Below are 26,591 nucleotides of genomic sequence, written 5' to 3' on the forward strand. Positions count from 1 at the left end.
TGGGGACTGGGGTGGCATCACCCCGTTTTGGGGGGAGATTTAGCACCCTGGGGGGCCGGAGCCGTGGTCTGTGGTTTGGCCATATTTCAAAGCTGTTTCTTAAAAGCCCCGGCGTTACGGGGCTGTTGGAGCCTTGGATTTTGGGGGTGACCTGGTAGACAAAAGGTGCCATCCTGCTGTCACCCCATTTCCCACCCCCCCTTCCCCGGGGACTCGCCCATTTCATTTTGCCCGTGCAGCTGCTGAAATGGGTTTGGGGTGGGTTTTTTTTTCCAAAACCAAGTTGGTGCTCAGTAAGTTCAACCTCAACGTGGGGCTTATGGCCCCAAAAATGAGGCTTAGAGGTTTAGGACTGGGTTTGGTTTTTTATTTTTTTCTCGCTCTCCTGTTCCCAGCCTGGTGTTTTTTGGGTGCTCCATGCCACCTGATATAAAGCAGGCACACAGGGTCCCTCATCCCCATGCCAAGCCCAGGCCAGGCGTGTGATGGGGGTGACAGCTACCTCAGCTCCTCCTGGAGCTCTTTGGTTAAAATCAGGGTGGGACAATCTGGGGGTGCAGTTGGTTGACGTGGAGGAGGTTTGGAGGAGCCCGGGGTGTGGTTCGGGGTGTCCCTACTGCCGTGAGCCTCTTGCAAGCCTCCAGTTTTATTTTCCAATGGTGTTTGCCTGCCTGGCCAGCGCGTATTTGCTCTCCCGGTGACGCCCTGCTCGAGCTTATTTGTTTTACTTTGTGTAAAGAAATGCCACGTAAAAGCCTTGGGTGCAGAAAACGTCCTTGAGTGCTCACCTTGCTGGCCCTGGCAGCCCTACCCTGTCCCTTGGAGATGGGGATGAGGAGCACGGGGTGCCCGCCGGACGAGCGCAGCCAAACTGACCCCCTAAAAATAGGAATAAGAGATTAAACCAGCCTCTGCAGCCACCTTGCTACCACCCAAGGCGTGGTGGAGTTGTCCCCGGGCTCGCTGGCTCTCCGGGGGCGATTTCTGCCCGGTTTCCCCCGCTGCAGGGCGCGGAGCGGCCAAGCAGCCGCTGCGAGACCCCGAGGCTCTGCCCGCCAGTCACAACCGTCGCGATAGATTTGCAGAACCAGAAAGGGTGAAGCAGGGGGAGCCACCCCCCTTGTTCCCAGGTACCTACACAGAAGATGGGCCGTTGCTGCCAAGCGCCAGGTTTGGTTGGAGTTTTATTGTGGGCCCGGGAGCGGCAGTGACATTGTTCTGGCAAAGCCCCACTGTGTCCAAGGTGAATCCCCTTTGGCGAGCGGCTCGATCCCGTTTCAACCATCTCTTGGGTTTTCAGCTCCATCCGAGCGGTGGAAGGGGTTTTCTGGGGAGGGCTGGTGCTGGAGGGAGGCCCTGGCAGCCTAGGAAGGAGGGGAATGACCCCGACCCTTGTTTGCCCCACCTCTATCCGTGTGTGTTTGCTTGGGTGTTTTGGAAGAGCCGGGCTTGCGGCTACTTACCTTCTTCTTAGCAACAAGGGGAGTTCAAGCCCTTCCTGCAGTTCATCACCTTGGTGCTGTGCCGGTACGCGCACCGGCGGGGCTGGGCAGGCAACATGATGGGTGAAGAGCTCCGGGTTAAAAATAATCCTTCCCCCTTTTCCTTTTCCAAGGGTTATATTTAACCTGGATTTCCCTGATCCAGCTGGCGTGCTGGGGCGTGGTTGCTCTGCCAGACACCACCTGAGCAACCTGCTCTTTGCTTCTCATGAGGTTAGAGATTATTCCTTATCCTGCCACGACATCTCATTTTAATTTTTATTTTCCGCATTGCTAAGCCAGTTTTTTAATGAGAGGATCTGCTCTGAGGTCCCAGCCATCATCCAGTACAGGAGGAAAAGAGTTTCAATTAGAAGTGTATTAAGGATTTACTGGGCTTCAAGGAGACCACAGTTATCTTTGGCTTTTATACCTCAAACTCTGTCCTTTTGTTCTCCTTGGTGTGTTTTTTTTTATCTCGAGTAACAGAACTGGTTTTGTGCTAGAGGAAGCAGCGACTGCCTCACACACTCCAAGTGCAGCAAATGCTAACGAGGGCTGGGGAGCGCTGAAGAACCCTCCCCAAATGGAGATGACCTAAAATTGTAATGTAAAAACCCAAACCTTCAAAGACTGAGTGTTGCTTTTCATCTCAATTAAGTTTCCTTTCCTAGGATTCGGTTTCTCAGCTTCCTATTAATCTTCCAGCAGTTCGGAGTCAGGTTTTAATTTGTAGTAAGAGCAAGCAGGGGTGGGACACACACACAAAAAAAAAAGCTATCACCATACAGCCTAGGAGCACCTATCTGAAAAAAAAAATGATGCTTTTTGCTTTTTTTTTTTTTTTTCCCTCCGTTCTTTAATTAACTGTAGCATTTCATTTGGAGTTTCATCTTTTCACGTCGACATCTCAGTGTCGGGTTTTCAGGGGTAAAAATCCTTGCTGCTAAAGCCTAGACTGTTCCGCTACCGCTGGTGGGAGGCCCAGATGAGAAATAGCCATGACAAAGCATTTTGGGGCTTGGTTTTAAAGGGCATTCGCTAAACCTGGCTTAGAACAGCAATGCCTGTAGCCAATTACAGCCACCTAACGAGGGCACGTTGCCTGCTGGGCAAAGGCAGAAAAGTCTCTTTTGCAACCCATTTAGCCACAGCAATCAGTGTAAAAATTCACCGTGGAGAGGAGGATTTCTCTGAAAGCAAAGTGACTTTTCTCTTTAGAGGTTCCAAGGCTAGTGATTTCCAGAGGGGACTAAGGCTTTTCCAGGAGGGAAGAGGGTGTTTGGGGGGGGGTAGCCATGCTGGAGGGGTTACATTCTTCTTCTTTGGGACAATCCTGTGCATGGGCATCTCCCTCAGGCACTGGGGGTGCTGCCTCACGCACGGGGAAGGCAGCTTTTTGGGGGGGGGGGGGTGTGGGTGGGCTGGAGCCACATCTCGATCACTTCTGTGCCAGTTTCGTGACAAGAGCTTTCCACTCCGATCTCTTCTGCGTGATGTAGGAGGGGGTGAGGAGCTGCAGCAAAGGCTCCGGCCGGCCCCTGAAGTATCCCTGACACAGAGCCTCCGTGTTGCAGATCACGTACATCCCACAGTCATAGCTGTTCTGCTGGGCAGGCGCCTTCTCCTCCATGAAGGTTGCTTTGCCCCCTCTTTTGCCCAAAAAGGCCTCCAGCTTCCCCGCCACTTGCTTGGCGTGGACCGTGTTGCATTTACTGTGGGAATCATAATGGGCAAAGCACTTTTTGTCCCTGAAATAAACCAGTAAGCTCCAGTGGGTGCCCCCAGCGACTTGGTTGGAGTTATCATTGATAGGCAAGAACACCAGCTTCTTGTGGAGAAGGTCCAACGGTTGAAGGAATATGGCTATTTCTTCCTGACTAAGGGCACATTTAATGAACTGAGCCACTTCGGGGCTGATAAAACAAACCTGATCGCTAAATTCTTGGAACTGGTGGTTGGCAAAGTACTCGAAGGCAAACCCGATGATGTGATCGTTAAGCCAGTTCGGGGGCTCCAGCAAGGCAACGTCCGACTGCCTCAGCAAACTGTCCATGTAACTGAGAACAACAGGGTCCATCCTGCGCAGGTCGGGGCCACGGCACTCCAGGAAGCTTCAAAAGCTGAAACATAGAAAGAGAAGATGAATGAAGGAGTCAGATTGCACCCGGGAGAAGATACAGCACAACAAACATCCCAAGTTCCCTCTCAGCGAGGAAAAACCAGCGAGCAAACCCAAGGTTTCCCAGATGGGTATTTGAAGGACCAGTGTTTGGGCCGTCTGCCAGACCAGCAGCCGGAGGACACTCAGCTCCTCACATGCAGGGCGCGACGGGTCGAGCCGAGAATTCATTTTCTGCAGCTCTAGGAGCAGTGCGTGGCTCCGATTAGATAAACCTTTCATCGTTATGATCTTAACCTCAAAGGAAAGCGATTTCAAAGCAGGTCCTGCTTGGGAACTGCAGGCACCTCTTCAGCTCTGTGCTTTGCATAGAAACCACATGGGATCTAGGAGACCAAGTCGGTTGGTGTTTCACTGTTTCACCCGCACAGCAACAATCACTGTAATTCTTTGCATCACTGGTATTCCTTAAATAAAAGTCTTTTTTTGGGGCTGTCTGACAGGCATATGGTCCCTTTTGCCTAGCAGACAGTGCCACAGCTCCGCGCCAGGTGCCTGACCTGTTCCAGGAAAACCTGCTGGCCCACCAGCACTGGAGGCAAGGCAAGGCAAGGTGAAACAAAGCAAACCGAGATCACAAACCAGTTCCCAACCGTGGGAATCTTTAGGACAACTCTCTACCTAGCCAGGAGAGACTGCAGTAACTCAAGTACCACCAAAGCTGGACGGTCTGCAAGTTGTATTTGAGCTCGGGTTTTAACTTGCCAAAATTTTGCTAACAAAAGGAGAAAGCACTCGTGGGTACGCTGAGGGGTGAAGATCCCTGCAGGCTTCTAGTGGTGACATCCACCTGTGAACAGAAGTGACCCGTCATGCTGACACACTCTTTCCAACCCGTTACTCTGCTCTTTGTCCAGGCTACGTTCTTCCTTCTTAATTTGAGTCTGCTTCCCACAAATAGAGGCTGCTTCTCCTTAAAAAGGCACCTGGAAGTTCAAGTAGACTGTAGCAGCTTGTCCTCCCCATCCACATGCTTGAGGAAAGGGACTTCAGTGGGTCTTCCAGGTAAGACTTCTCCTGACTCCTGTTTATCAGGTTATCCACGCATCCGCTAATTCTGGTCTTTCTACCAACTGTGTAATTCCTTTTCAGAAGCTGTTGCATGTGCTGCCTTCCCCTCCCGGGCTTGGGGATTAAAGCATGTTTTAAGAAAAAGGTTGCACAGCACACTAGGAGGTGCTACTCAATAAACAACACGAAATACTCTCTGACACCAGATTAGGATTTAGGAGGAGCTCTTCCTAAGAGAAACTGTTGCTTTAACCCCCCTATATCTGCCTCAGTTTTCCTTCTGCTCTCACATCCCCCAGCCCGGGGCTCTTCAGCTGCTGCAATGCACCATCAGCCCCACAGTGCTTGTCTCCTTGCCAGGGCAGGGCCAGAAATGTAGACAGCGGTGACACGGAGTTGGTTTGGCCTCTCCCTTTCCTCATCTGTGCCAAACACAGCACTAAAACATCTCAGGATTTCTTAAAGCACCGTGTGAAAACTAAAAACGATAAGATCAGTTTAATATGATTCACTATAAAGAAGACATTAATTATCCGTTATGATTGGGAGAAATAAAAAATTCACATGTGTTGTTTACATGTTAGGAAGTAGATTTGTGCTTCTTATTGCAACATGAATCATGAAAAAGTCCTTCCTGGCCAGGTATGCATAAATTAAGAGAGATTTATCTCTAAAAAATTTTGGCAAGGTCACATCGCATGTGACTTGTAAATAACAGAATGGATGAAGCATGCTGTGTGTGTAATACGTCGGAAGGAAGGGCTGAGGTAAAATATCTGGGGCTTGAAAAAGCTAATAACTATTTGTGTATCGTTGATAGATCCAAGAGATGCCAAGCAGCAGGAGTCACTGAAAAGGAAGGGGTGCAGTCATTGTTATTTATACTGAGCCAAACACAATGGTATTTGGACATGCTTCCTACGTTAATGAACTCAAACTATTTCCAAGTTTGTGGAGTGAATCCTTTGCAACAGCTTGCAGTATAAAAACAAAACAAAAAATCCCAACTGAGTCCCAGCAACTCTGTAGCATGCTTGAATGTAGTCGTGTTTAAAGAGCTGTCGATCCTGCGAGCTTAGATGTGACCAGTTTGCGGGTTTACCAGGGTCACTGCTGAAATACTTTTCGCATGTGCCCATCCAATGCCCAAGTTTTCATTTACTGCGTGTTTTTTCTGCTTCATCTTCTCGTAGAGATGTGTGAAATACAGCAAATAGCTTTCCACTCAAGTCCAAATGGGATTACAGACTAGGGAAGGAAGCGTGCGTCCTGTATTCTGTTAATTTTCCACTCTGCAGAAACATTGAAGGGATTTTTGTTGTTTTTGTTGGGTTTTTCTTTGGTCAAGTTAGGAAAAAAAAAAAAAAAAAACCACAACACATTTGGCAGCTCCCTACAGTCAGGAAGGGAGAATGGTTATAGCAAATGCCTAATTGCCACTAGCTACTACTTTTAATTTTACTGCCATCTGGTATTTGTGAAGCTGCTTGTGAGTTCTGCAGGATGACTCACCGCGTGCAGCACACAGCTTAAAGGAAAACCCTTCGCAGGCTCGGACACCCTTCCGAGCCACTTAAGGTAACCTGTGAGGAACAAAAAAAGCGTAGTGGAGCTGTGAACAGCCAGCAGAGAGGTGGTTTTGTTTGGGAGAACCTCCCCGTTAAAGCAGAAGATGAATGTACAGGGAAGCTGGGCTGTGGATCTGAGCACCTCTGACATTAAGGGGTGTTGAAATCCAGCCGCAGCTCACACACAGCTCTGCTCAGACACAGCCAGGATTTGCTTCCTGAAGGCTCAGGCACACTCTGTTCAGAAGTTTTCAAACAAATAAGAATAAATACTGACGCAGGCCTGGAACATGTGCTGTAGGTTGCCAAGAAGAGTCTTGCTCGTTCATTTTATTTGCATATTAGTAGTGGGAATTTGTGCAAACCCTCTGCAATCCTCAGCTTCTCCGAGGGATATTCATCTGCCCCGTTTCAAGCGCTGAGAACACCAGGGAGACAAAAAGGAGCAATTCAATAAAAATGTCATCAAGCCGACCAAGATGAAACCGCCCATTTCATTTATAGATTTTAAAACGGTGCCGTCTCGCATGAATATGGCAAGAAGTCAAGTTTCTCTCATCTCTAAGTTATAACAATTTAACAAATAAGCCGTTGTCACTAGCGCAAGTTTGATCCACAAACTGACGGGATCCTTCGTGTCCGGGATGCAAGGCAAAGCTGGTGTTTTGTAATACCTGACAAAAAAAAAACCCCAAACCTATTATTTTCACGACATTAAAGACAACTACCTTTGGCATGTAATTGTTGCCTTGCACTCTGAAGGCAGCACTTGCGAGCCAGGGAATGTAACTCCCTAGTAATTGAGTGTAAATAGGCAGTGATGGAGCAAAGAGGGCATAAATTAAGGATGAATCAGATTCCTAAAGTCTATTTTAATAAATTAAAGGTACTAAGAACATCCGGAGTGAATAATTTAAGGTGCCGTGTCACTAAACGGCTGTACCAAATTCAAAGAATATGGAGGTAAATACAAAAAGCCACCCAAAAGACAAATTATTCAGACTTTACTAGGCAAGAGCAGAAGGGACAGAGGAGTTTTGGCAGCTTGGCTGAGGTCTTTGGAGGATCAAGAGTAAAAGGCCCCGCTATTTAACCACCAAACCATTCCCTTTTACTGGAAATACAGTTTTTAGACACCGTGTCAATGCTCTTATTAGCGGTTGTTGTTAACGGTAGCAAGATCAGACAAGCAGCATCAATTTCTATTTATCAGCGTGTGCTGGGTTGGGCTACTGGCACCCAGGTCTCAACATTTATCTGTCTCCTAACAGAGCCAGAGAAGAAGCTCAAACGAAATTCAACAACTAAGCCAGAAGAGAAGAATACTTGTCTACTCTTTTGTTAAAGATAAGCAATGTCTTGGTAGCCTACAGATATGTTATACGTATATTCCTGGACGGTATGAGAGCAGAGCAGGTTCAACAGGCCCTGAATGCCGGACTCAGAAAAAAACATTCATAATTTCTCTCTGTACAAACAACGTCCAAGCCTTTCCGTTCCTGACAAATTCCCCACCCCAGACACCTGCAGCTGCTCTACACAACCAAACTCCGGGACCCTGCTTTGTTTCACAACATCTCGTGGGGCTGAAAACTCAAAAGCTGGTGGAACCACACCAAATGCTGCTAAATCAAATGCGCTCTGCTCCCCGGGACGGGGTTGCTCAAAGCATGAAGTTTAACAGGAAAAAAACCTCAGTGATCTGAGCACCTGAGGATGAGAGGTGCCACCGAGACTCTCCCAGAAGTAATGCCGGGAAATCCCTCAGTTCAGGTCCTTAAAAATCGGACACAGATGGATCGCGTTCACCTACTTTAAGAAAGAGTTTATTCATGAGAGTAGTAGGAAGTGCTGGGAGGGAATATCGTTCTCCTGGAAGACCCGAAGGTTGCAGGAATTGTCAGAGGGAGGGTGTCAGGCTGTCCCTGCCCTGCCCGGAGCTTCGCCGGTCCCGGCAGCTGGCAGTCGGTGCCAGTTGGGATCAGAGCAGGGGAGCAGCCCCTCAGAAAAGGGCTCGCTCATCCCACTGTCGCTTCTTGGGAAATAAATGAGAATTAAGGGGAGAGGAGGGGGCTTGGCGGGGCCCGGGGGCTGCGGCAGGGAGCGGGGCCTGGCCAGTCGCTAGCACCGCGCCCTGCGAGCCCACCCAGGCCAACCGCTGCCCGGGCAGCCCCGGCTGGACACCCGGTGCCGGTAACACGGGCTTCACCTTTAAGAGCTTTAACCGTTTTACCTCAGAACGCGCGGTGAAGCCTCCGGGCCCGGTGGAGGCCGGTACAGCTCCCTAAGGGGAACAGCCTCCGCGCCCCACCGGGCACGGCAAACACCTCCGGGGCCTCCCCGACGCCGCTGTTGCCGTGGCAAGGCCCCCCGGGCCCGTTCCACCCCCCCCCCGCCCCGCCGCCGCCGCTCACCTGCCGCCTCATAGCCAGCACGCCGGCCCTCCGCGACACCGGCACCGGCCGGTTGCTGCGCGCTGCCGTAAAGCTGCGAGCGCCCCGCGTCGTAACAACCCGCTCAGCGCGGGGTGTGCGCAGGCGCGGCAGGATTTGGGCGGTGGCAGCGGCGCCGGGAGGGGGCGTGGCCTGAGGGGGGCGGGCCGACCGGCGGGGCGGGGCGCGCGCCTGCCCCGCCCCCCGCCCCCCCCCCCCGGCAGCGCGCGGGCGGCGGAGGCGCGCGCGGGCAGTCGGGCAGCGCCCGGGCGGCGGCGGCGGGAGCGCCCGTTCCTCCCCCCGCCCCCCCCCCCCCCCGCCCCCTCAGCGGCGCCCCCCGGGATCCCCCTCAGCGGCGGCGGCGGGAGGGGGATGCGCCGCGCCCCGATACCCAGGTGAGCGGCGGCGGCGGCGGAGCGGGGCGGGGGCCGCCGGGTGTCCGTGTGTGAGGTGATGAGCGTCTGGGGCGCGGCGCCCCACCGGGGCCGGGGGCCGGGGGTCGCCGCGTCCCGCTCCGCTGAACCCGGTCGGCCCGGCGGCAGAACATCGCATCGCATCGCATCGCCCGGTGCCGCCGCGGGAGCCTTTTGTTCGGCGGAGGAGGGCGAGTCCCGCCGGGGCGGGGGGGGGTGTTTGGGGTGTGTGTGTGTGGGTGGGGGGGGTGTGTGTGTGTGGGGGCGTGGGGGGAGCCCCCCGCCTTCCCGCAACCGCTAAAGATGGCTGGGCCCACGCGAGCTTCGCCCCCACGCGTGACCCAGCCCTCTCCCGGGGGGGAAGCGGCGGGCGCAAGGTGCGGGACGGCTTCCCCGGCAGCCGGATGCTGCCCGCGGGCCCCGCGTGGGCTCCCCCCACGCGTGGGAATGCTAACGGCGGCAGCGGGGGGCTGCCGTTCCCACCCGTTTTTGAGGTGGGTTGGACAGGCAAGACATAAATCCAGCCTGGGGGGGGTGTGTGGGGTGTGCGTGTGTGTGCGCTTTTATCTCCCTTAGCGTTTCCAGTGTCACCAGCGGGCCCGTGGGCTGGAGGCTTCCCCACGCTACCCCCACCCGCGAGTGGGGGAACAGCCCCGACGCCGGGGCGTTGCGACGGGACCAGGTCGCGCTCGGCACCGTCGCCTTTGGCAGAGCTGCAGCCCCGTTACGCTGCCGTCCGAGAGCGGCGTGAATGATTCCCACCCCGTCCGAACGAGATATTTCTGGTTTTTAACGCGGCACTCTGCTCCATGGCAGCTTGCTCTCCCTGCACACCGGACATTTACGGGAGCGCTGCTCCTCTGAATGTTAAAATAGTCGATATTTCTTTCTGGAATTTTCCTAAATGTAGCTAAAACTGCCTTTGCTTTATGCCTCCCCCCCCCCCCCCCCCCGAAAAAATCCTCCAGCGTGACTCGCGGTAGGACCTGCTGTAAGTTCAGAGCGGGGCGTTCTGCTGCCCTTCTGCTTCTAGATCCTCCTCCGTTTACGTTTTCATATCCTGAAATCAAGCTGAGATTAATAAAGTCGGGAGCGTGAGCTCAGCAGAAATCATGGCTTTCACATCCCTCGCTGCAGCGCGCGTTACCCTGCCCATCGGCGTACAACAAAATAATCACGTAGCGGCAGAGGAAGGAGGAGAGCTCTGCTACGGGGAGAAAAAAACAGCCTGGCGTTTTGCTAAATCCATAACGAAGCGCTTTAATAAATTGCTTCATAAATAGATTGTTATTTGGAGGAATGGGTTTCTGGCCAGGCTCGAGCATTTTCCTGACTCTTTTCCCAGGGAAATGACAGGGGACCGTCGTCCTCTCGTCTCTCCTGACGGGATGTGTGTGGACGTGGTGGTGATGGGCTGTGAATGCTTAAGTGCGACCTTACTGAGCTGAGCTTAACCACAGGCGCCGGCAGACTCCGGTTGGGGTCAGAGAGGCTGCGTTATCGCTGAAGAGCATCTTCTCTTCAGCCCGTTGTCCTGGACTCACATGATATAGACAATTTCCCCTGTATCTTTGAGTAATCTCACCCATTTCAGTGACTCTTCTCATTTTTCAAAATTTTAAAAAATTAAATTAAGAGGATTTTCATTGCATTTTTCCCTTACAAAGGCTCTCCCAGGCTTTGCTGTAGCTCCTGGCTGGGATTTTTCATCCCCGAGAGTGTTTCGGAAGCTGTCCATCTGGCTGCTGATGGTAGGGAAGGTAATTCTGGCACACGACTAATAAGCTTTTGTTTCCTGGGCTATCAGTGATGATGCAACTTTTTATTTATTTATTTATTTATTTATTGCAATCAGTATATAAATTAGGATGGCTTTAGAGGTGTTTCATCTTTATTGAAAGGCCGATGGTCCATCAGTGGTGCTTCTGAAACATCTGGGAAAAGCTTTACTTGAATTCCCATTTCTCTTTTCTTTTTCAAAGAAGTATTAAAATGTGGACTCAGTTTTGCAGAGCGTGCCTCTCAGACTTGTTTCTTCTGTGCATCCACAGCTCCAGTTATGATTTATAAAGTTCACATTTTTACCTTTTTTTTTTTTTTGGTGTGTGTGTGTGTGTGTGTAAGGTGCATTTTAAGACTTAAAGGTATTGAATGGCTGATGTGACATCTGCTGTTGCAGTATCACAAACACCAGCACTTGTATACGCCATCTAAAACTCCAGCTAGCAAACCCTCGGGATCCTGCGCTAGGAAAATCTAACCATCTAAATGTTTTATGCCTAAATTGTTTTTATCTAGGTTGTTCATGGTGATTTTAGTAAGCGTTCATCATGTTTGCAAGAAAACCTTTGAGAATGTGAAGCATGCGAGGTCGGGCACTTGGGAAATGTGAAACCTGAGGTTACCTGCGCAGCCTTAATTTAGCTCGTTTCGAGGTAGGGCTGTACTAGAAATCCTAATCACGTATGTGCACCACTTGATTTCTGGAAGGACGGTATCCAGCCCTGGATGGAAAACCAGATTACTCCTCCGCATCGCCCACAAGTCAACAGGGGGAGTACCGGGAGCACTGGGACTCCCCTGGTCCCTCCACTGGTTTTCAGCTTGGTACCACGGGGCAGCTGGTGAAGAAGACTGAGGTTCACCCTTACAGCCTTGGGACCAAGCATGCCACGTAGTCCTGAAGCCTTAAATACCTCAAGGCGAGCAAAAGTGCAAGCGAGTGTGCTCTGAGAGTTTCTAAAGCCATTTGAGGTGGCTGGTTTCGGTGGGCACAGCACGGCCATTTTGTCCCAAATTCTAGTTCCAAACTGTGCAGTTTTTGAATGTAATTCCTTTAAAAATACATTTATTAGGGAGAAAACAAGGTCATTGAGCTGCTTGAAGCGTCTTAGCTCATCCAACTTGATTTCAGAAATTCCTCTGTCTCATCGGTTTATAAATAAAATGGGATTGCAGCCCCACTTGCACGCGAAATACTCAAAGTATGAAGGCAGACCGAGCACCCGAGAAGAGCTGCTGTCTGTGGGAAGGAACTACATTGGTTTTAGACGGTTTGTTTTGTTGTTGTGTTCCCTGAGGTTGAAGGCAAGTTCGTTACGTAGTGTGCGAAGCTCCTGGCCCGGTCCTGGAGTCTGGCTCCCCAAGGCGGGCTGGGTGCAGGTTTCAGCTTTAGGAGACAGGCCTTTTTTTTTTTTTTTTTGTGTTGAGGTTAAAAAGAGCGTCTTATTTTCTCCGGTTTGGGTCCTGCGTGCCTACATTTGCTCAACTTCCTCTTGAGTGAACGGGATTTCTCTCTTCTCTAAAAAGTAAACACGAGCATAAATATTTAAAGGATCGCTGCTGAAGTTTGCAAATTCAAGACTTTCTCTAGCATTCCTTTGGACAAAAGCAGTATCGTTGGAGATTTCAGTTGTGTCTGGGTAGTTCCCTGCTCGGGGACTGTTTGGGCTTCCTGCTGCAAAAATATTACACTGTGTTTTCAGGTTAGGTGCCCGGGATTATCACAAAGTTTAGGCAGTGGGCTTCGTATTGAATTGTAAGGATGAAATGCTGATGACGGGATGTCTATAGATCATCAGAAATTAGATTATTTTTATGGTCCTTCATTTTTCTTTTACACAGACCAAATTTTTCCATAGGCTTTTGGGAATATGCATGAAGGCACAGGTGTTCAGGGTTGAGACTATATAAATCAAACACATGAAACTCTTGCCAGATAATGGATAATAACAGGAAAAAAGGAAATGGAATAGTCTTTGTTTTCTCTATGTGACTCTCTAATACTACATCTTGCTACCATGTTTAGTAGGTCGAACGCCATGTACATCTCACTCCTGTGATTGCATCAATGTCTTAACTCCTCTATCTTGGAATTGAATGTTTAAAAGCAAACTCAACAAACCATATGACCTCAGAAATGATCAAAATTCAGGAGGGAAGCACACTGAACAGTAATTTTTAGAATTAAACTGATTTTTGTATCTGTTATTAAAATATTACCAAGATTCACAGCTCTGCTAGTCATCGTGGTAGCATTTTTTTTTTTTCTGTGGGGACAATCCTGTAACAGGTACCTATGGAAAAGTCTTAAAGGTGAAGTGAGAGCTGTATGTCTTTGCCACAAATGCTTTTCATTTTTAACAAAACCCCCATGATTTTAATGCTACCCAGTTGTATAGTGCTGCTTCTAGGTTATTTTTTTTTCTTTCCATCGCTTTCCTCCCACGGAGGACTGTAGGATCGCTTAGGTCATAAGGGAACTTCAGGAGGTCTCTTGGTCCAAAATCCTGCTCCCAGCAGGGTCAGCTGCAGGGTCAGACCGGGTTTCTCATGGGTTTAGGTGTCTCGCGTCAGTCGTCTTCCACCTGTGGTTTTCAGGCTGCAAGAAGAGGAGGGAAGGGGACCGGTTTGAGCTGCATCGGGTGGAAAGTGTCCACGGAGAATGAGATCATACGTGATCCACGGCAGTCCTTGTTCATGGAGCACAGTCTTCCACTCACAAACGTGTTAAACTGCCACTTTAGGCTGCATTTCCCTGATTTCACTAAGCTGATTTAGTAGCAGGATCTGACCTGGCTGCAGTTAATCTTGGGCGGGGAAAGGGGATAGTCCTTGCCTGGGTTGATTTGCTGATAATCAGCCAAAGCTGTCAAGTGGCCAGCTCTGTGCTGTTTTGATGGAAATTCCTTGGAGGTGAAATGGTCACACGCCATTTTTCCAGGCAAAATGAAATTAATAAATGCCGGTTGATTTAAGGATTATTGTTACTCCCCTGATTTCCTCCTGCCATTACAATAGTGCATTGGGGTTTCTCTATAGGCATGGATGGGCATCCGTGGAGGGGGGATGAGGCATCTCTTTCCCGCGTAGGGTTTCTCTGTTCCTTTGGCTGCGCACACCGTGCCAAGGCACGACGTAGTGCTGGCTCTGTGAAATGAAGCCGTGTGTTGCTGTTTCAGGCTCTGCTGATGTTTCTGGTCAGCCCTTTTTAGGGTTTCTCGAAGAGCCTCGTGAAGAGACGGAGCTAGGTCTCCTGCCAAACCATCCCTCAAGGGAAAGGCTGTGGATGCTGGGGGGTAGGACGGCGGTGAGGCCGGGTCCGTTTCTTGCCCCAGCTCAAGCGTGTTGTCCCTGTGTACAAACCGACCTTGATGCCCAAGAGCCGGGAGGAGGGACGAAGCTTTATTTTCCTTGCCTTGAGAGATTTGTAGTCTCAGCACGCAACGTTATCGTGGCAGAGAAAGAGGATAGGAGCTACGTGAGCTGGCGAGGCAGCACATCGTTCTGCTCTTGTATGGCCAGATATACAATATGTCCAAGTCTGGGGTATAGATACTGGTGTTCTCTCAATGTAAAGCACTTGGATACAAGCTGGACTGCACTTGGACCCTTTGAGATGCAGCTCTGCGTGCTCCCCCAGGAATATTGTCAGTGTCCCCTTAGTTGCATCCTCTTGCGGTTGATCTGAGATAAGCACGTGGGGATGCTCATTTAGCTACAGCTCATCTGAGCTCTCATCTCGCACGGCTGATGAGTTATATTGCTTTTTTTTTTTTGCAGCTATGCACCTGACCTAAAGCAAAATGCGGGCGTACCTCTGCCATGGCCTTCATCTCTCTGTTGGGTTCTGGTGTACATTTAAAGTGTCTCTCCCAGGTCCCAGAGAAGGTTTATGAAATCCCTTTTGGTGTCTGGGTCCCTAGGAATAGGCTGGCTCTAGGTGTAAGTTGAGAGGGGAGGGCTGGATCTGGCCCTTTCCACCCTGGCGTTTTCCATGGTTCAAACTGGGTGCTCAGCTTTTCTTAGAGAAATCATCTTGATTTCCATCCTTCGGCTCGTAGGAGTTATTGCAAGTACCTGTTAGGACCAGTGGGGAGTAGAGCAGTGGTCTGCCCCGCTTGGATACTGCAAGTATTATTATGTTTTAAATTATTATTATATTTAAAAATACACAAATCTTAATGCATGCAAATAAGGCATTTGGTGTGGAACGGGCTGCTATTCCGTACTTTTATTTTTTATAATTAACTATTCAGGATTTAACAGAGCATACTGGGTATGTAAGTACTGATTTTTCTCCTGATGCTACTTCAGTTACCACCTTTATTAATGTAAAAATAGCAAAAATAACGTGGATTTCAATATAATTGTTGAGTCTTACTTGCTGATCTCTCCACTTTGAATCACTTCTGGTATACCCACAGAAGCCTTTGAATCACAGAGTTAGTCCTCCTTTGGATGATTGTTTAGGGTCTCTGCTTTTATCCATCAAACGCAGACAATCTGACAGCCTCTGTGATGTTTTTTAATCAAAATTCTAAAAAACTAGCTTCTAGTACTTGTGAAGCATGACCTTTTAAAAGGTATATGATCCTGGATACGATGTATCATGCTTGAGTGTTAATGGCAGTGGAGTGTCTAAGTCCATATAGATATATCTTTGAAAAATCTGAGCTTTAAAAGCAACCAGACTATGAATGTTTTTGATAGACCGCCAAGAATTCTTTTATTGTATTCGGCATCTACATGGTTGGTTTTGAGGGATGAACTTAAGTTAACCGAAAACATTTACTTTAGAAGACTTCCGTAAGTCTACTGTATTTTGAAAGTTTACATAAATACGTAGACTGAAATAAAATTCTCAAAACCATTGACGTTTTTACTTTTACAGACAAGTAGTCTAAGAACTGTTAGGTTGGCTTATGCTTGTTGGGTGCATAGGACAACCTCCCCTGGGAGGAATTAGTAAATGATTTAATTGTTAAGGAATGTGGTCCCATTAGGCAAAAAATAAATAAATAAGTGAAGGCAGTAGATCATTAGGAAACATAGCACTTGATTAAAACAATGTCAACCAGCTTTTTAAAACATTGGAACAATTTTGTTTTTGTTGTTTATTTTGTTTGTTTGTTTGGTTGGTTGGTTGGTTGGTTTTTTTTGGAAGAGGGAGGTTATGTTGGTAAATAACCCTTCTTGAGGTTTCTCTGAGAAATGTAAGTGCAGGAGAGCCAGTCTCTGCTCCTTAATTCACCAATTGCTCAGTAAATGGGGTATAATTATGTGGGTTTTGTTGCTGCTGGTGGTGGTAAGGATGGCTGAGCAACTCCTGGTAGAAGAAGGGAGTTGGGCCAGATGTTTTTTAAAAGCAGAGCCACTGTTTCCTCCGCTTCTTTTCATCAGAAATTAAAGATACAGCCCTGCAGCGGGAAGGGCTCGCTGGAGAGAGATGTGTTGGACGGGCGACTCGGTCTGGATTTGGGCCACCTCATTTGCAAAGTGAGGTGAAACGTCTCGGTGAGCAACAAGGGCACGGCGCTGTGCGTTTCATCCTTCATGGCAAGACCGTTGCATAAATAATCTGCACAGGCAGGCGCCTGCGTTTCGTGTCAGAAGAGCAGGCTCGTTCGCTGCGGCCGTCGCCTCGGATAATCTTATCCGGAGGCGCTTCACCGTGCCTGGGAGGTAAGCGTGGAGATAGGAGGACAATGCAGAGCAGAGGGCAGGTTTGAGGTGCCTGCAGCAGATAACGAGGAATCTTAAGAGTATTCCTCAACTCTGAGCCGAATGAGCTAAGCAAAAGCCACGGAGGAGTCTGCAGGTATGATTTTATAAACAAAAAAAATCCTCTTTCTGCTCACGGTGTAACCGTGTTCGAGTCCAGTGATTGCCAAGCGCATCTTGACTTGTACTTCTCCAAATACATCTCGGATATCGCTGCCATCTGCAAGGATTTGATTAAGAAATTTATTAGCATTAGTGTTAGCAGTAAGATTTCTTCTTCTAAGGCTGAAATGGTATCTCTAAGAAATAAATGGCCAAGAAAGGTGACATAGCAGCAGTTGCCCATCGCTTGCCTCACCACGTTTGCTACCACTCTGTGGAAGAGACATGGGCTCCAGTGTGTTGTTTCAGGTTCAAATCCCTTTTTAAATACCGGAGGGGAACTGCAGGCCTGACTTCAAACGTATTGTTTCTGAGTTCCCCTGCACTATGTGTTCTGCTTCTACTCCTTTCCCTCCACTTATGTCATTTAAATACCTCTCTAGAGCTGTTGCTGTTCGTCTGCAATGAGCAGTACAATAAATATGAGGAGAAAAAAAAAAACAAAAAAACCAGAAAAACCCTCACCTCCAGCAAATGGGGTAAGGATAATGAAATATAAAAAAGAATGAGCACCAAAGTCCATGTCTGTTGTACTGAGAATTCACCCTCTCACCTAAAAGTGTTTGTTGGAAACAAATAAAATCTGAAGACTGAGACAAGGGAAAAAAACCCCTGCCTGGATATTTTCCTGTATTTTGTTCTTGTGGAAGGTGTGAATCTCACCTTCAGTGTTTGCTGGCTGGGTTTGTAGCAGCATTAGGGGTTTCCTTCTCTGTTTACATCTCTGCAGTGCAGCTGTCCTACTTGAACACTGCTTTCATTTTTGTTTTGTCCAGGAGTATGTGAAACTTGAGGAGTAAAAGCTGAATGAGAAGTTTTATGCAGTTGTTGTAGTCTAGCGAATGGCCCCGGTGTGAGATCTCCAGTGCTAAATACGAACCGTTTTCAAATGCGCACAAAACTTGTTTAAAAACTCAGTCTAAAGGTAGTTCAGTGTCTGATATTTGTGATTCAAGCTGTGGAGGGGAGATTACAATCTTCTCTCTTGTGTTGTGTTTATTTTTAGTAAAAATGAAATCCTTGAGACAATATCTGCAAGCAAAAAAAAAAAAAAAAAGTAAAGTAAAATCCGCAGACATGGATTTAGGTGCAGTTTTTCTGTGTTATAAATTATTTTCACATGAGCATGGACTGTCCCCTGCACTGAGAAAGGTTGGGTTGATTTGGGTTTTTTGTGTGTTTTTTGTTTTTTTGGTTTTTTTTTGGTAGGAGTGACTGGATCAACTTTCTTTTCTGTTGTTTAGGTTTTCTGGGAGCATTAATCTACATACTTTTCTTTCAGGTATGCTCTTCAGGGGGTGGAGGGGACAAGTATTCAAAAAACTTGAACAATTTTCCTTAGGTGAAAGATCACTGCAGGTTCAGGTGCTGCTGCTATTAGTGAGACTCCTGCCAGCTGCAGTTTAATTTTCTAAATGTATAAACGTTGAAATTTCTGATTGTTATGGAAGTATGCGCATTTGTGTGCTTTGGGGAGCTATAGCTCTGAAATGCCAGGATAATATTTAGCGGAAGACCGCTGATGGATTTGAAGAGGACAACTTCAGTCTCAGCTGGTAATGTTAATTAATCATCAAAAAATGCAACTGTTCTGGTGTCTAAGGTCTCTGCAACAAAAAGGCTTTGTGGGGTGCAAAATAATGGTAAATCTGCAAAGTCAAGTGTGAAAGTTGAGCAGAAAATAGTGAATTAGGGACTTTGTGCACACTAGTATCATGCTTCTTGGAGTTTGGGGTACTTCTGGTGGGCACCTTCTTCAGGAACAGCCTTTAGAGACGGGTGCTCTTGGAACTTTAGAGATGGGAGAAGTGAAATGGAAGGAAACAAAGCTCAAAACTAATAAAAAAATTCCTCTAGTTTAGTTTTGGGTCGTTGCATTAGCCTGTAATATCATCCTTATGTGGAGACCAGGACAGAGGTGCCATGGTGGCAGGGAGAGCGTGGGCTGGGGAGCTTGGAGATCACCCTGTGTGTTTTTGCTGGTATCGCTGAGGACTGCTGCTTCATTCTGCACCTTCCAGTGCTCCGCAGCGCTGCAAATATGGACCTAAACTGGTTTTGGAGGGGTTTTAGGTTTAGTTTTTTGTTTTGTTGCTCTTTTTTTGGGGGTAGGGTGGGGTTGTTTATTTTCTTTTTTTCCCCAAGTACCTCAAAATAACCACAACTCTGATCAACTGGCAGGAATTGTTGCCTATTGTGGAGGCAAGTAGGGAAGTAAATTTTCTTTCTTGGCGTTTGCTTGCTGATAAGACTATTTTTTTAATGCATTTCCTTTCCTCATTCTCCACATGCCTTCTAATTTCTCAAGAAACAAGGTGTGGGTCCTTTTGGTGCCTTAGTGCAGAACTGAATACTGGTCTATATTTCACCTGTATGTTGAGATACGCAATAGTGCAAGTGAATTTAGCGTGGACAGCTGTGCAACGGTATATTATTTTGAGGAAAACAAGTATTTTGCTCGGGTTACAAAGTATACCCATGGGAGTGAAGTTGCAGGTGAATTTTTATTTGGGTTAGCTGTATCATTCAATATAACATGCCTGAAAATGGTGAATACACATCTGCTTGTGCTTTTTTTTTTTTTTTTGTCCTGAAGCAGTTAATGCTACATCATATGTTGATTTTTTTTTTTTTTTTGGGGGGGGGGGGGGGGGCGCAGCAAAAACAATATGAGGCAGTTGCTGTCCTCTGCAGGGTGTGGCTCGGAAAGGTCTTGTTTCTGATTCCCTTTGCTAGGCTGAGCTGGGAAGGGCTAATTATAGAGACAAACTGGGGAAGGAAGAGAACGGGGTCAATTAGAGCATCCAGCACAGTTTCCTTTAAATTAGTGGTTGGGCTGGATAGATTAAAAAAAAAAAAAATCAACCAACCAATAAAGAGGCATGGAGTGAGATTTCAAATGATCTTGTGCGGAGCAAGGTCGACTTGCAGTTTCGGTTTGATTTCAGTAAAGAACATGTTGAATTAGTAGTTTTATTGCCAAAATTGCCAAATTGAACTGAAAAGACGGAGGAGATATGATTACTGTTTCTCCTCTTTAAAATGCTTTTGAATAGCTACAGGTTATGACAGTGAATGAAACAAAGAAATGCCTTGACCCCAACCATTGAGCAAAATGGAGTTTCTGTGAAAAAGGAATTGTGTGATAATTTTAAGTCTTTAATACTCAAGATTTTACATGTTCATAAAAAGACTACTTTTCCCCCTGCATTTTACGTAAATGTAAAATGGATCTATTTTGGATGTATTTTATCCCTAGTTGGAGACCAAACTGGCACTAAGCCTGTTTTTCTCGGGGCTGTCTTATGAGTTTAAAAGTTGTTTTTTTGTTTTGTGTGGTGGTTTGTTTTTTGTTTTTTTTTTTTTTTTCCTTCTTTTTTTATTTTTTCTCGGTTTATGTATGAGCTAATTCAGATTAGAGGACACAGTACTTCAAGAGGTGATGCAGAAGCAGTGTGAGCTCTTGGCTCATAGCTCCACAGGTGTGGAAAGCAATAAACCCCTATGCCACCTGGAATTCATGCAAGTCAGTAAAAAAAGAAGAAAAAGCTTTTTACGGTGCTCTTACCAGATGATCCCTTCAGTCCCTTACCACTCCTTTGTCTCAGTTTTTCTCCTTTTAGGATAAAAGCCTTTCTGCTGTGTATTTTTGCTTCTCATTTGCCGGACCGCCTGCCTGGCAGCATGCAATTACCAAGAATTGCTGTGCAGAAATGGAGATGGCAGAGCAGGGAGAAAAATCCCAAGTTTCAACTGTGCTTTTCAATCCAGATTGGCAAGTTCCTTCTGCCGGTGGTGTGACTCACCCCGGGCTTCCTTGCTGGAGGCTGCTTCTGGCAGGGCATCAAAGGAGCAGCCCGTGCTTTCAAACCAGAGCTGAACCAGGACCTTCCTTGAGTGAAGGCTGTTTTTCTGGTCCTGGGATCCCTTGCTGCGTGGCAGATGGTGTGATGCACCCAAATCTCAAGGGAATTAGTGATAAACTCGATTGATTAATCCTGAGGGTGAGAAGGGTTTCTTCTTGCTGCTTTGAGCAAGACCCATGCTTGTCCAGTGCTGGGGATGGGTTGGAAAAGGCCCTTTGAGATCAACGATACAATTGTCAGAGTAGTTTTTTCACTTCTTAGTTTCTTTTGTAGAGCTGACATGTAGGGTTTTAGTGTGTCAGTTAGGAAATTCTTAGGCTAGGAAGGGAATTTTTAGTTTTATTTTTCCCGAGTATGTAAGTAGAGGTGCACTTTGCTCCGGGCTGTGATGCCAGCAGAGACTCCTGCCCTCTTCTCCCTTGTTCTCCTGGTAAAAACTAACAGTCTAAATGCTTGTCCCTCATTTTTGGTTAAATCAAGTTAGCTTTAAACCTTTGAAAGAGTAATTTTTTTTTCCTAAGCTTATTTATTCACAGCAAGGAGTGTGAGCGGTTCCACCAGGAGGAGTTTAGGATGGTATTGCCATCCTAAAGACACATCTGGACCTAGGAGAGGCACTCAGTCTGCAGGTTACGTCACCAGTGACTTGATGCAAGAACCTCCTCCTTGTGAGCTCTACTCTTGTTCTCAGGGAATTTTTTCAGCTGAAACACATTGTCAATGTTTTGTAGGTTTCTAATATTATTTTATAAATGGTTTACAGTATTATATGGTATTTTTAGGTTTGTTCTACTGGTTTATTGTATTGCCTCTCTGCCCTAGTTACCGTCCCAGGTCTCTTACAGAAGCTGCAAACAACTTCATCATTTGAGATGTATCCACAGTGTCTAGCAAGGAGGGTGACAAAAAACTACAGGTTAGTGTGGGGTCTTGGCACACCTACAGCCTTGGCTGTGGGATGTTTCGGTTTTGTAGGTGTTGTGTAAGGGAGAAGAAAGCTTGAGAAAATATGAAGAGGATGTATAAATATTTAGAGGCTACCTCTTTCAAATATGTGATGGGAGAGTCTTGGAAAATCATGAAAGTGATGTTTTGCCTTTTCTTTTTTCCCTTAATGGGAAAAGTGGAGATCAGCATCCTGAGCTGGCAGAGGAGTCAACTTCCTGATAGTGATCTTAAGTTATACATGAGGAAGAGCCTTAGAGATACAGATAAAAAATGCAAAGTTAATTCAGCCAGGATGCATTGGGATGCACGAGAAGAGCAATTCAGTCATATAAAAGTAATGATTTTTGCTGCAACCTCCTGGCAGGCTGGGGCAGGGTAAGATTGCCTTTTTGCCTTTCCCCTGATAAGAGGGAAGCTGTTCCAGTGTCTAAGTGCTTGAGAAAGGAGTCTTACCTTTTTTTTTTTTTTTTTTTTTTTTTTTTTCCCCCCCTGTCTCTGTTGGATGTAGCCCCCTCAATTTTTTAGACAGTGACATTTTGAGGACAGTATCACTCTGATTCCTCTTTTGCTGCCACAGCGCATAGACCTTTCTTCCCTTCGCCCACTTCTTGGTTATTTCATGTGTGTGACAGAGGCCATAGCACAGAGTTGTTACGGTTTTTGTACCACCTCCTTATTCTGCATCTGTATTGTGCAATCTCTGGGGTTTTGGAGGGCTGCTATAATACTTATATTTAAGCAATTTGTCTTATTTTTTTCGGCTGGCGTTGATGCACTGGTCTGTGCATTCCCTCCTCTCTTTTTGTTGCATAACATTTTGTGACAATTTAGGACATTTTAAAACCAAGGTTCCTACTTCTTATTGCAAAGTCATCAAAGCTTCACATTTTTATTTCGGATTGCTTTCTGCAGAGTGCCAAGTTCATTTTTCACATGTCTCTGATCTGTCAGCACAACTGTTGAGCAAGTCAAATTTCACTGCATTTTGCTCTTTAGTTTTTGAATTAGTCCTTTAGGTGGGAGCACTTAATTGCAAGGTATTGCAATTTGCGTGGTGCTCGGTATATCTTACAACTAAGTTGGCTTTATTTCTAATTAAGATTTTCAATGGTCACCTTTAGGTAATTACATGTGAAAACTGTACCCAAGTATGGAAGGTGACTTTCTGTAAGCGAGTGTGCCGAAGAAGGTAATTCTTTGTTAGGTCTGTGTTAGTGATTTTAATAGTTGTATTTAATTTTGCATGGGTTTAGATTTCTGATCATGCTCAGTGTTGCAAACAATTTTTTTTTTTTCCCTCCTACAGTACGCTTAGCCTAGTCAAGATGTTATACGCAGCTTTAATTTTCTCCGTTTCCTATGATTCTCAGTTAACCCTCTTTTCAGGAAATTAGTGACTTCCTGCAGACTATTTGTAGTTGCTGTTGGCCAAGGGAAGCGAGGTGAAGTCTACGCAATGAAATATGATGAAGCATTTGGGAAGATTAGTTTGGAGGTACCAGGGTGTGTTTTTGTGTTTGTTTAAGGCATTGTCGAGGTGAAAACCCGCAGCAGTGACACTTGCATTAATCTTATTTACTGCTGTTTGAAGAATATCTGATGCTATTGTCCGTTCCTTCATACGTGAAATCTAATCTCTGCTTGTATTGGCCTTTGTAATAAAGCTCCCGCTTGATAAGCGAGTAGACAAATATTAGGGCATTGCCACCAAGGGCTTTATCCTTCACTGAGATAAAGCGGTTGAGCTTGAACGTAGGTTATTGATGCACAGAAAACAGACTTATCAGCGAACCTGAATTACCTCTATTGCAGGGAGCGGGCACTCCTGTCCCCGGATAAAGCCGGATTTAGCTAGGATTCTCCCCTATCACAGAAATAAAATATTTTCCCCTTTTCCCACGTGGACAGTATTTCTGGTGCTGCCTACGGCGTGCATGCAGAAAATGTGTAAAGAATCCGGTGTCCGTGGGCAGCTCCCGCGTCAGCCCAGGGCTTCCAGCACTGTGGCTGAAATATGTGCAGCCTGTTCCCTCGGTGCCTACGCGGTCCGGCGACCTGGCGAGGAGGAGGAGGAGGAGGATGACGAAGACACGGGCTGGAAACAGATTGTTGCCTTTGCAAATAAAACCACTTGTCTGTCCCGCTCCACGGCGGAGGGATCCCGGAGGCCAAGCAGTTTCTGCCGTGGAACATAACGAGCGAATCGAGCTGCACCGAGCCTCAAAGCTTGAGCAAGATTACGGTACCGGTGTCGGGAGGTGGCTGGTGTTGTGGGGCTGGCGGCTGTTATTTATGTGCTTCTGTTCAAGTTTGGAAAGTGTAGGCACAAGAGAAGATAAAAATCGTGTTAAATGAGGTACTTCTGAAGTGTCTTTATGACTTTCCAGAGTGCTGGTGGTTGTGATGTGGAGTTTTTGGCTTTTTTGGGGGGCAAGTGGGGAAAGGGAATTGCTTTCAGAGGTGATCCTGCAGCTGGTGAGAGGGGTAGCACTAGGGTAGAGGTGGCAGGCGCTGCGGACAGAGGTGGTCTCTTCCTGTCTTTATACAGAATTCTTGTCGCAGCTTCATGTTACAGGGAAATCCTTTGCGAAATAATATCAGGACATCCCTTGGAGAGAACCCTCTCGTTAACTTTGCAAACCATAGCAAGCCAGCTCAAGATGAAGCCGAAGAAATCTCTGAAGTTCCTTACCATGTTATGGGAGATCAAGTAAACTATTGCCACTTTGTCATATTTCTATGTAAACTCGCTAGCTAGCCTTGTCTGCTTTATATTTCTCTTAATTCATATTTTAAATGCCCTAGTGCCACCATTTGGTGGCTTTGATATTAATCTGATTTAGTTGTTCTTTGCGTGGGCATATGATGATGCTTCAGTTTGCTCTAGCTGTGGTGTAGAGTGAAGGGACCTGCAAAAACCTGGGGAGATAAGGGAGTACCAAAAGAGATGGGAGTGCAATGCAGCAGACTCTGTTGTTTGACAAAATCATTAACCAGATCAGCATGTTGGAGTCAAGTTGCACGATACACCAAGTAGTCATCAATTTAGGTAATTTTGGTGGAGGTATTTCAAAATTCAATTTGAACGGATCGTAAAATATCCGTATGTTAATTTTGAAAGCTTCTGTGTGTCTGGGTCTTCCTTGGTTTTCCTCTCATTCGTGCTCCTGTGGATGTTTGCTAGCAGAACTCATGGGATTAAAACTTCCTAACGTCTCTGCTTGGCCTTGGTCTACTAATCTTCTGCCTGTGTTCACCTTAAAACTGAACTGGTGGCCAGAGTCCTTAGGCACTGAAAAGACAGACAAGCTGATGCATGCTTTCCATTGGAAATTTCCCCACATCTCTATATCAGTTGCTTTGTAGGCCTCTCAACCTAACGGGATTTCTGATGGTTGGTGTGATGGACCTCCACTTCCCTCATTTGGAGGGAGTCAACCCCTTTTCCACCTGCCTGATCCAAAGTCGGAGTCCCACGGTGGACATGTTCAGCCAGAGTTTTGACCAGTTGTTTGTGCTGATGGCACGTGAAATGTAAAAAAAATATTTGCCATCCCTAGAAATGTTTTCAGTTGACTAGTTGCCTGGCTCCGTGGTAAGCCCACCTCAACTTTGGCTTTCCTCATTTCCAGTCACAGAAGGCAGTGGCCAGATGATCTCAGGGAAGGAGCGTAGTGGGGGATGTTGCCTCCTCTGCGGGAGCGTATCGCCCCCCCTTGATTTAGTTGGCTTGATCCAGTGCTTCTCATCTGCTTCAGTGAAAAAACAGCTGGTTTAACTTTCCCTAGTGAAGATTGATGCTTTTTCACCCAAAAAACCAAAACCTGGCAAACTTGTAAGGGTCAACCTGAAATGAAATGTCATCTGTTGCACATTCGCATGGAGGGCTGTGGCAAAAACCTGCTGGGATGGAGATTATTTATTTATGAAAACAAATTAGAAATGTGTTTTCCATGGCTGCTCGTCAAAGAAGCCTTTTTGATTTATGTTCTTGCATCTTTTGCATCCGAGATGAAAACCAGCATGGCTAAATGATGAGGTTCATGGTGATATGAGCCAAACAGATGCACTTCAGAAAATGAAACTTCAATCTTGGATTTACTTAGCTCATTTCCTAGTGTCATTACATTATCCGGATGATGAATGTACTTTAGTTGTGTGATCCTACACTGAATATATTTTTAAACATTTTTTTCACTCTCCCTTCTGTTGATCTCATCACATAGCCGTGTTAATAGATTTAAGGCAGTTTCATTTCCATACCATATGTTCTCTAAGGCATTTTGGAGGGACAATTATGCTTACATATTTTACTTTACCATATGATGCCAATATGTACTCTGTTTTTCAGGTAACGGAGGTAGGCATACATTTTCTCAGAGATTACTTCTGTTTTCTGAAGGTGCTATCTCCTGTTATCTTTTAGAGGAGCCGGGAAGGAGGACACCTTGGACATGAGGACAAGGAGATCATGCAGTCACTCTGGAAGTGTTTATTAGACTTATTTAACCCCCCAGCCCACTAATGGGATGTTTTCTTGAAGAGCAACTTCTAAACTGCTATTTCTATAACATGAATTATCAGGGAAGGTAGGAGTTCATGCAGTAGTATTGCAATGAATTTAAAGGACTGAGGCAAAGCAGGATCTTTCCTGCTTAAATCACCATAGCTAACTGTAAATGTAAATTATAAAACTGAATTATGTACTCGGAGAAAGTCCAGTCTCTTTTGGGAAGGATATGATTTTTTTTCTATCTAACAAATCCTGATGGGTGACTGCAGAATAAACTCAGCTGCAATTACGAACTGCTGCTGAGGCTTCGCTAATTTACCTCAGTCACTGGAGTGATATACTGGAGTTGGAAAATTTAACAGCACCTGGGTGGTACTAAATATGCTGAAACTTTCTTTCTGTAAACAAAAATAGTAGTTTGTTTAAAGTGGTTTGTGTTAGAGATGAACAGGTTGTACCCAGACTAAAGATGTGACTGAAGCTTGAAGGAAAAAATATTCAGTTGAATTATT

The 26,591-nt window shown here is 46.5% G+C and overlaps 2 protein-coding genes across 11 annotated transcripts in view; one reads left to right on the forward strand and one right to left on the reverse strand.

Moving 5' to 3' along the window:
* Positions 1 to 351: 351 nt before the first annotated feature.
* Positions 352 to 8,763, reverse strand: SENP8 (SUMO peptidase family member, NEDD8 specific). Of its 2 annotated transcripts, XM_042804031.1 has the most exons (3): positions 8,657 to 8,763; positions 6,187 to 6,916; positions 352 to 3,604 (listed from the first exon to the last, which is right to left on the reverse strand). In XM_042804031.1, the coding sequence occupies exon 3, from the start codon at positions 3,559 to 3,561 to the stop codon at positions 2,923 to 2,925; it is 639 nt and encodes a 212-aa protein (XP_042659965.1). In that variant the 5' UTR covers positions 3,562 to 3,604; positions 6,187 to 6,916; positions 8,657 to 8,763; the 3' UTR covers positions 352 to 2,922. The 2 variants fall into 2 exon arrangements, with proteins under 2 accessions (XP_042659965.1, XP_032846159.1); XM_032990268.2 differs by lacking the exon at positions 6,187 to 6,916.
* Positions 8,764 to 8,940: 177 nt separating this feature from the next.
* The window catches only part of MYO9A (myosin IXA), a 189,781-nt gene continuing 172,130 nt past the window's right edge, over positions 8,941 to 26,591 (forward strand). For 5 of the 9 annotated variants that reach the window (XM_042803891.1, XM_042803894.1, XM_042803887.1 and 2 more), the window contains exon 1: positions 8,942 to 9,069. The gene's annotated coding sequence lies outside the window, so the exon portion shown is untranslated. Of the gene's footprint in view, positions 9,070 to 26,591 lie in introns of all 9 variants that reach the window. The other 4 variants (XM_042803885.1, XM_042803886.1, XM_042803893.1 and 1 more) reach the window with 1 other exon arrangement.

Source organism: Tyto alba, unplaced genomic scaffold (genome assembly GCF_018691265.1).
Source record: "Tyto alba isolate M040663 unplaced genomic scaffold, T.alba_DEE_v4.0 Super-Scaffold_41, whole genome shotgun sequence".
NCBI classification, from domain to species: Eukaryota; Metazoa; Chordata; class Aves; order Strigiformes; family Tytonidae; genus Tyto; species Tyto alba.

Coding starts and splice junctions, on each gene's coding strand:
- SENP8 (XM_032990268.2), bottom strand. CDS start 3,561: ATGGACCCTGTTGTTCTCAGTTACATGGACAGTTTGCTGAGGCAGTCG.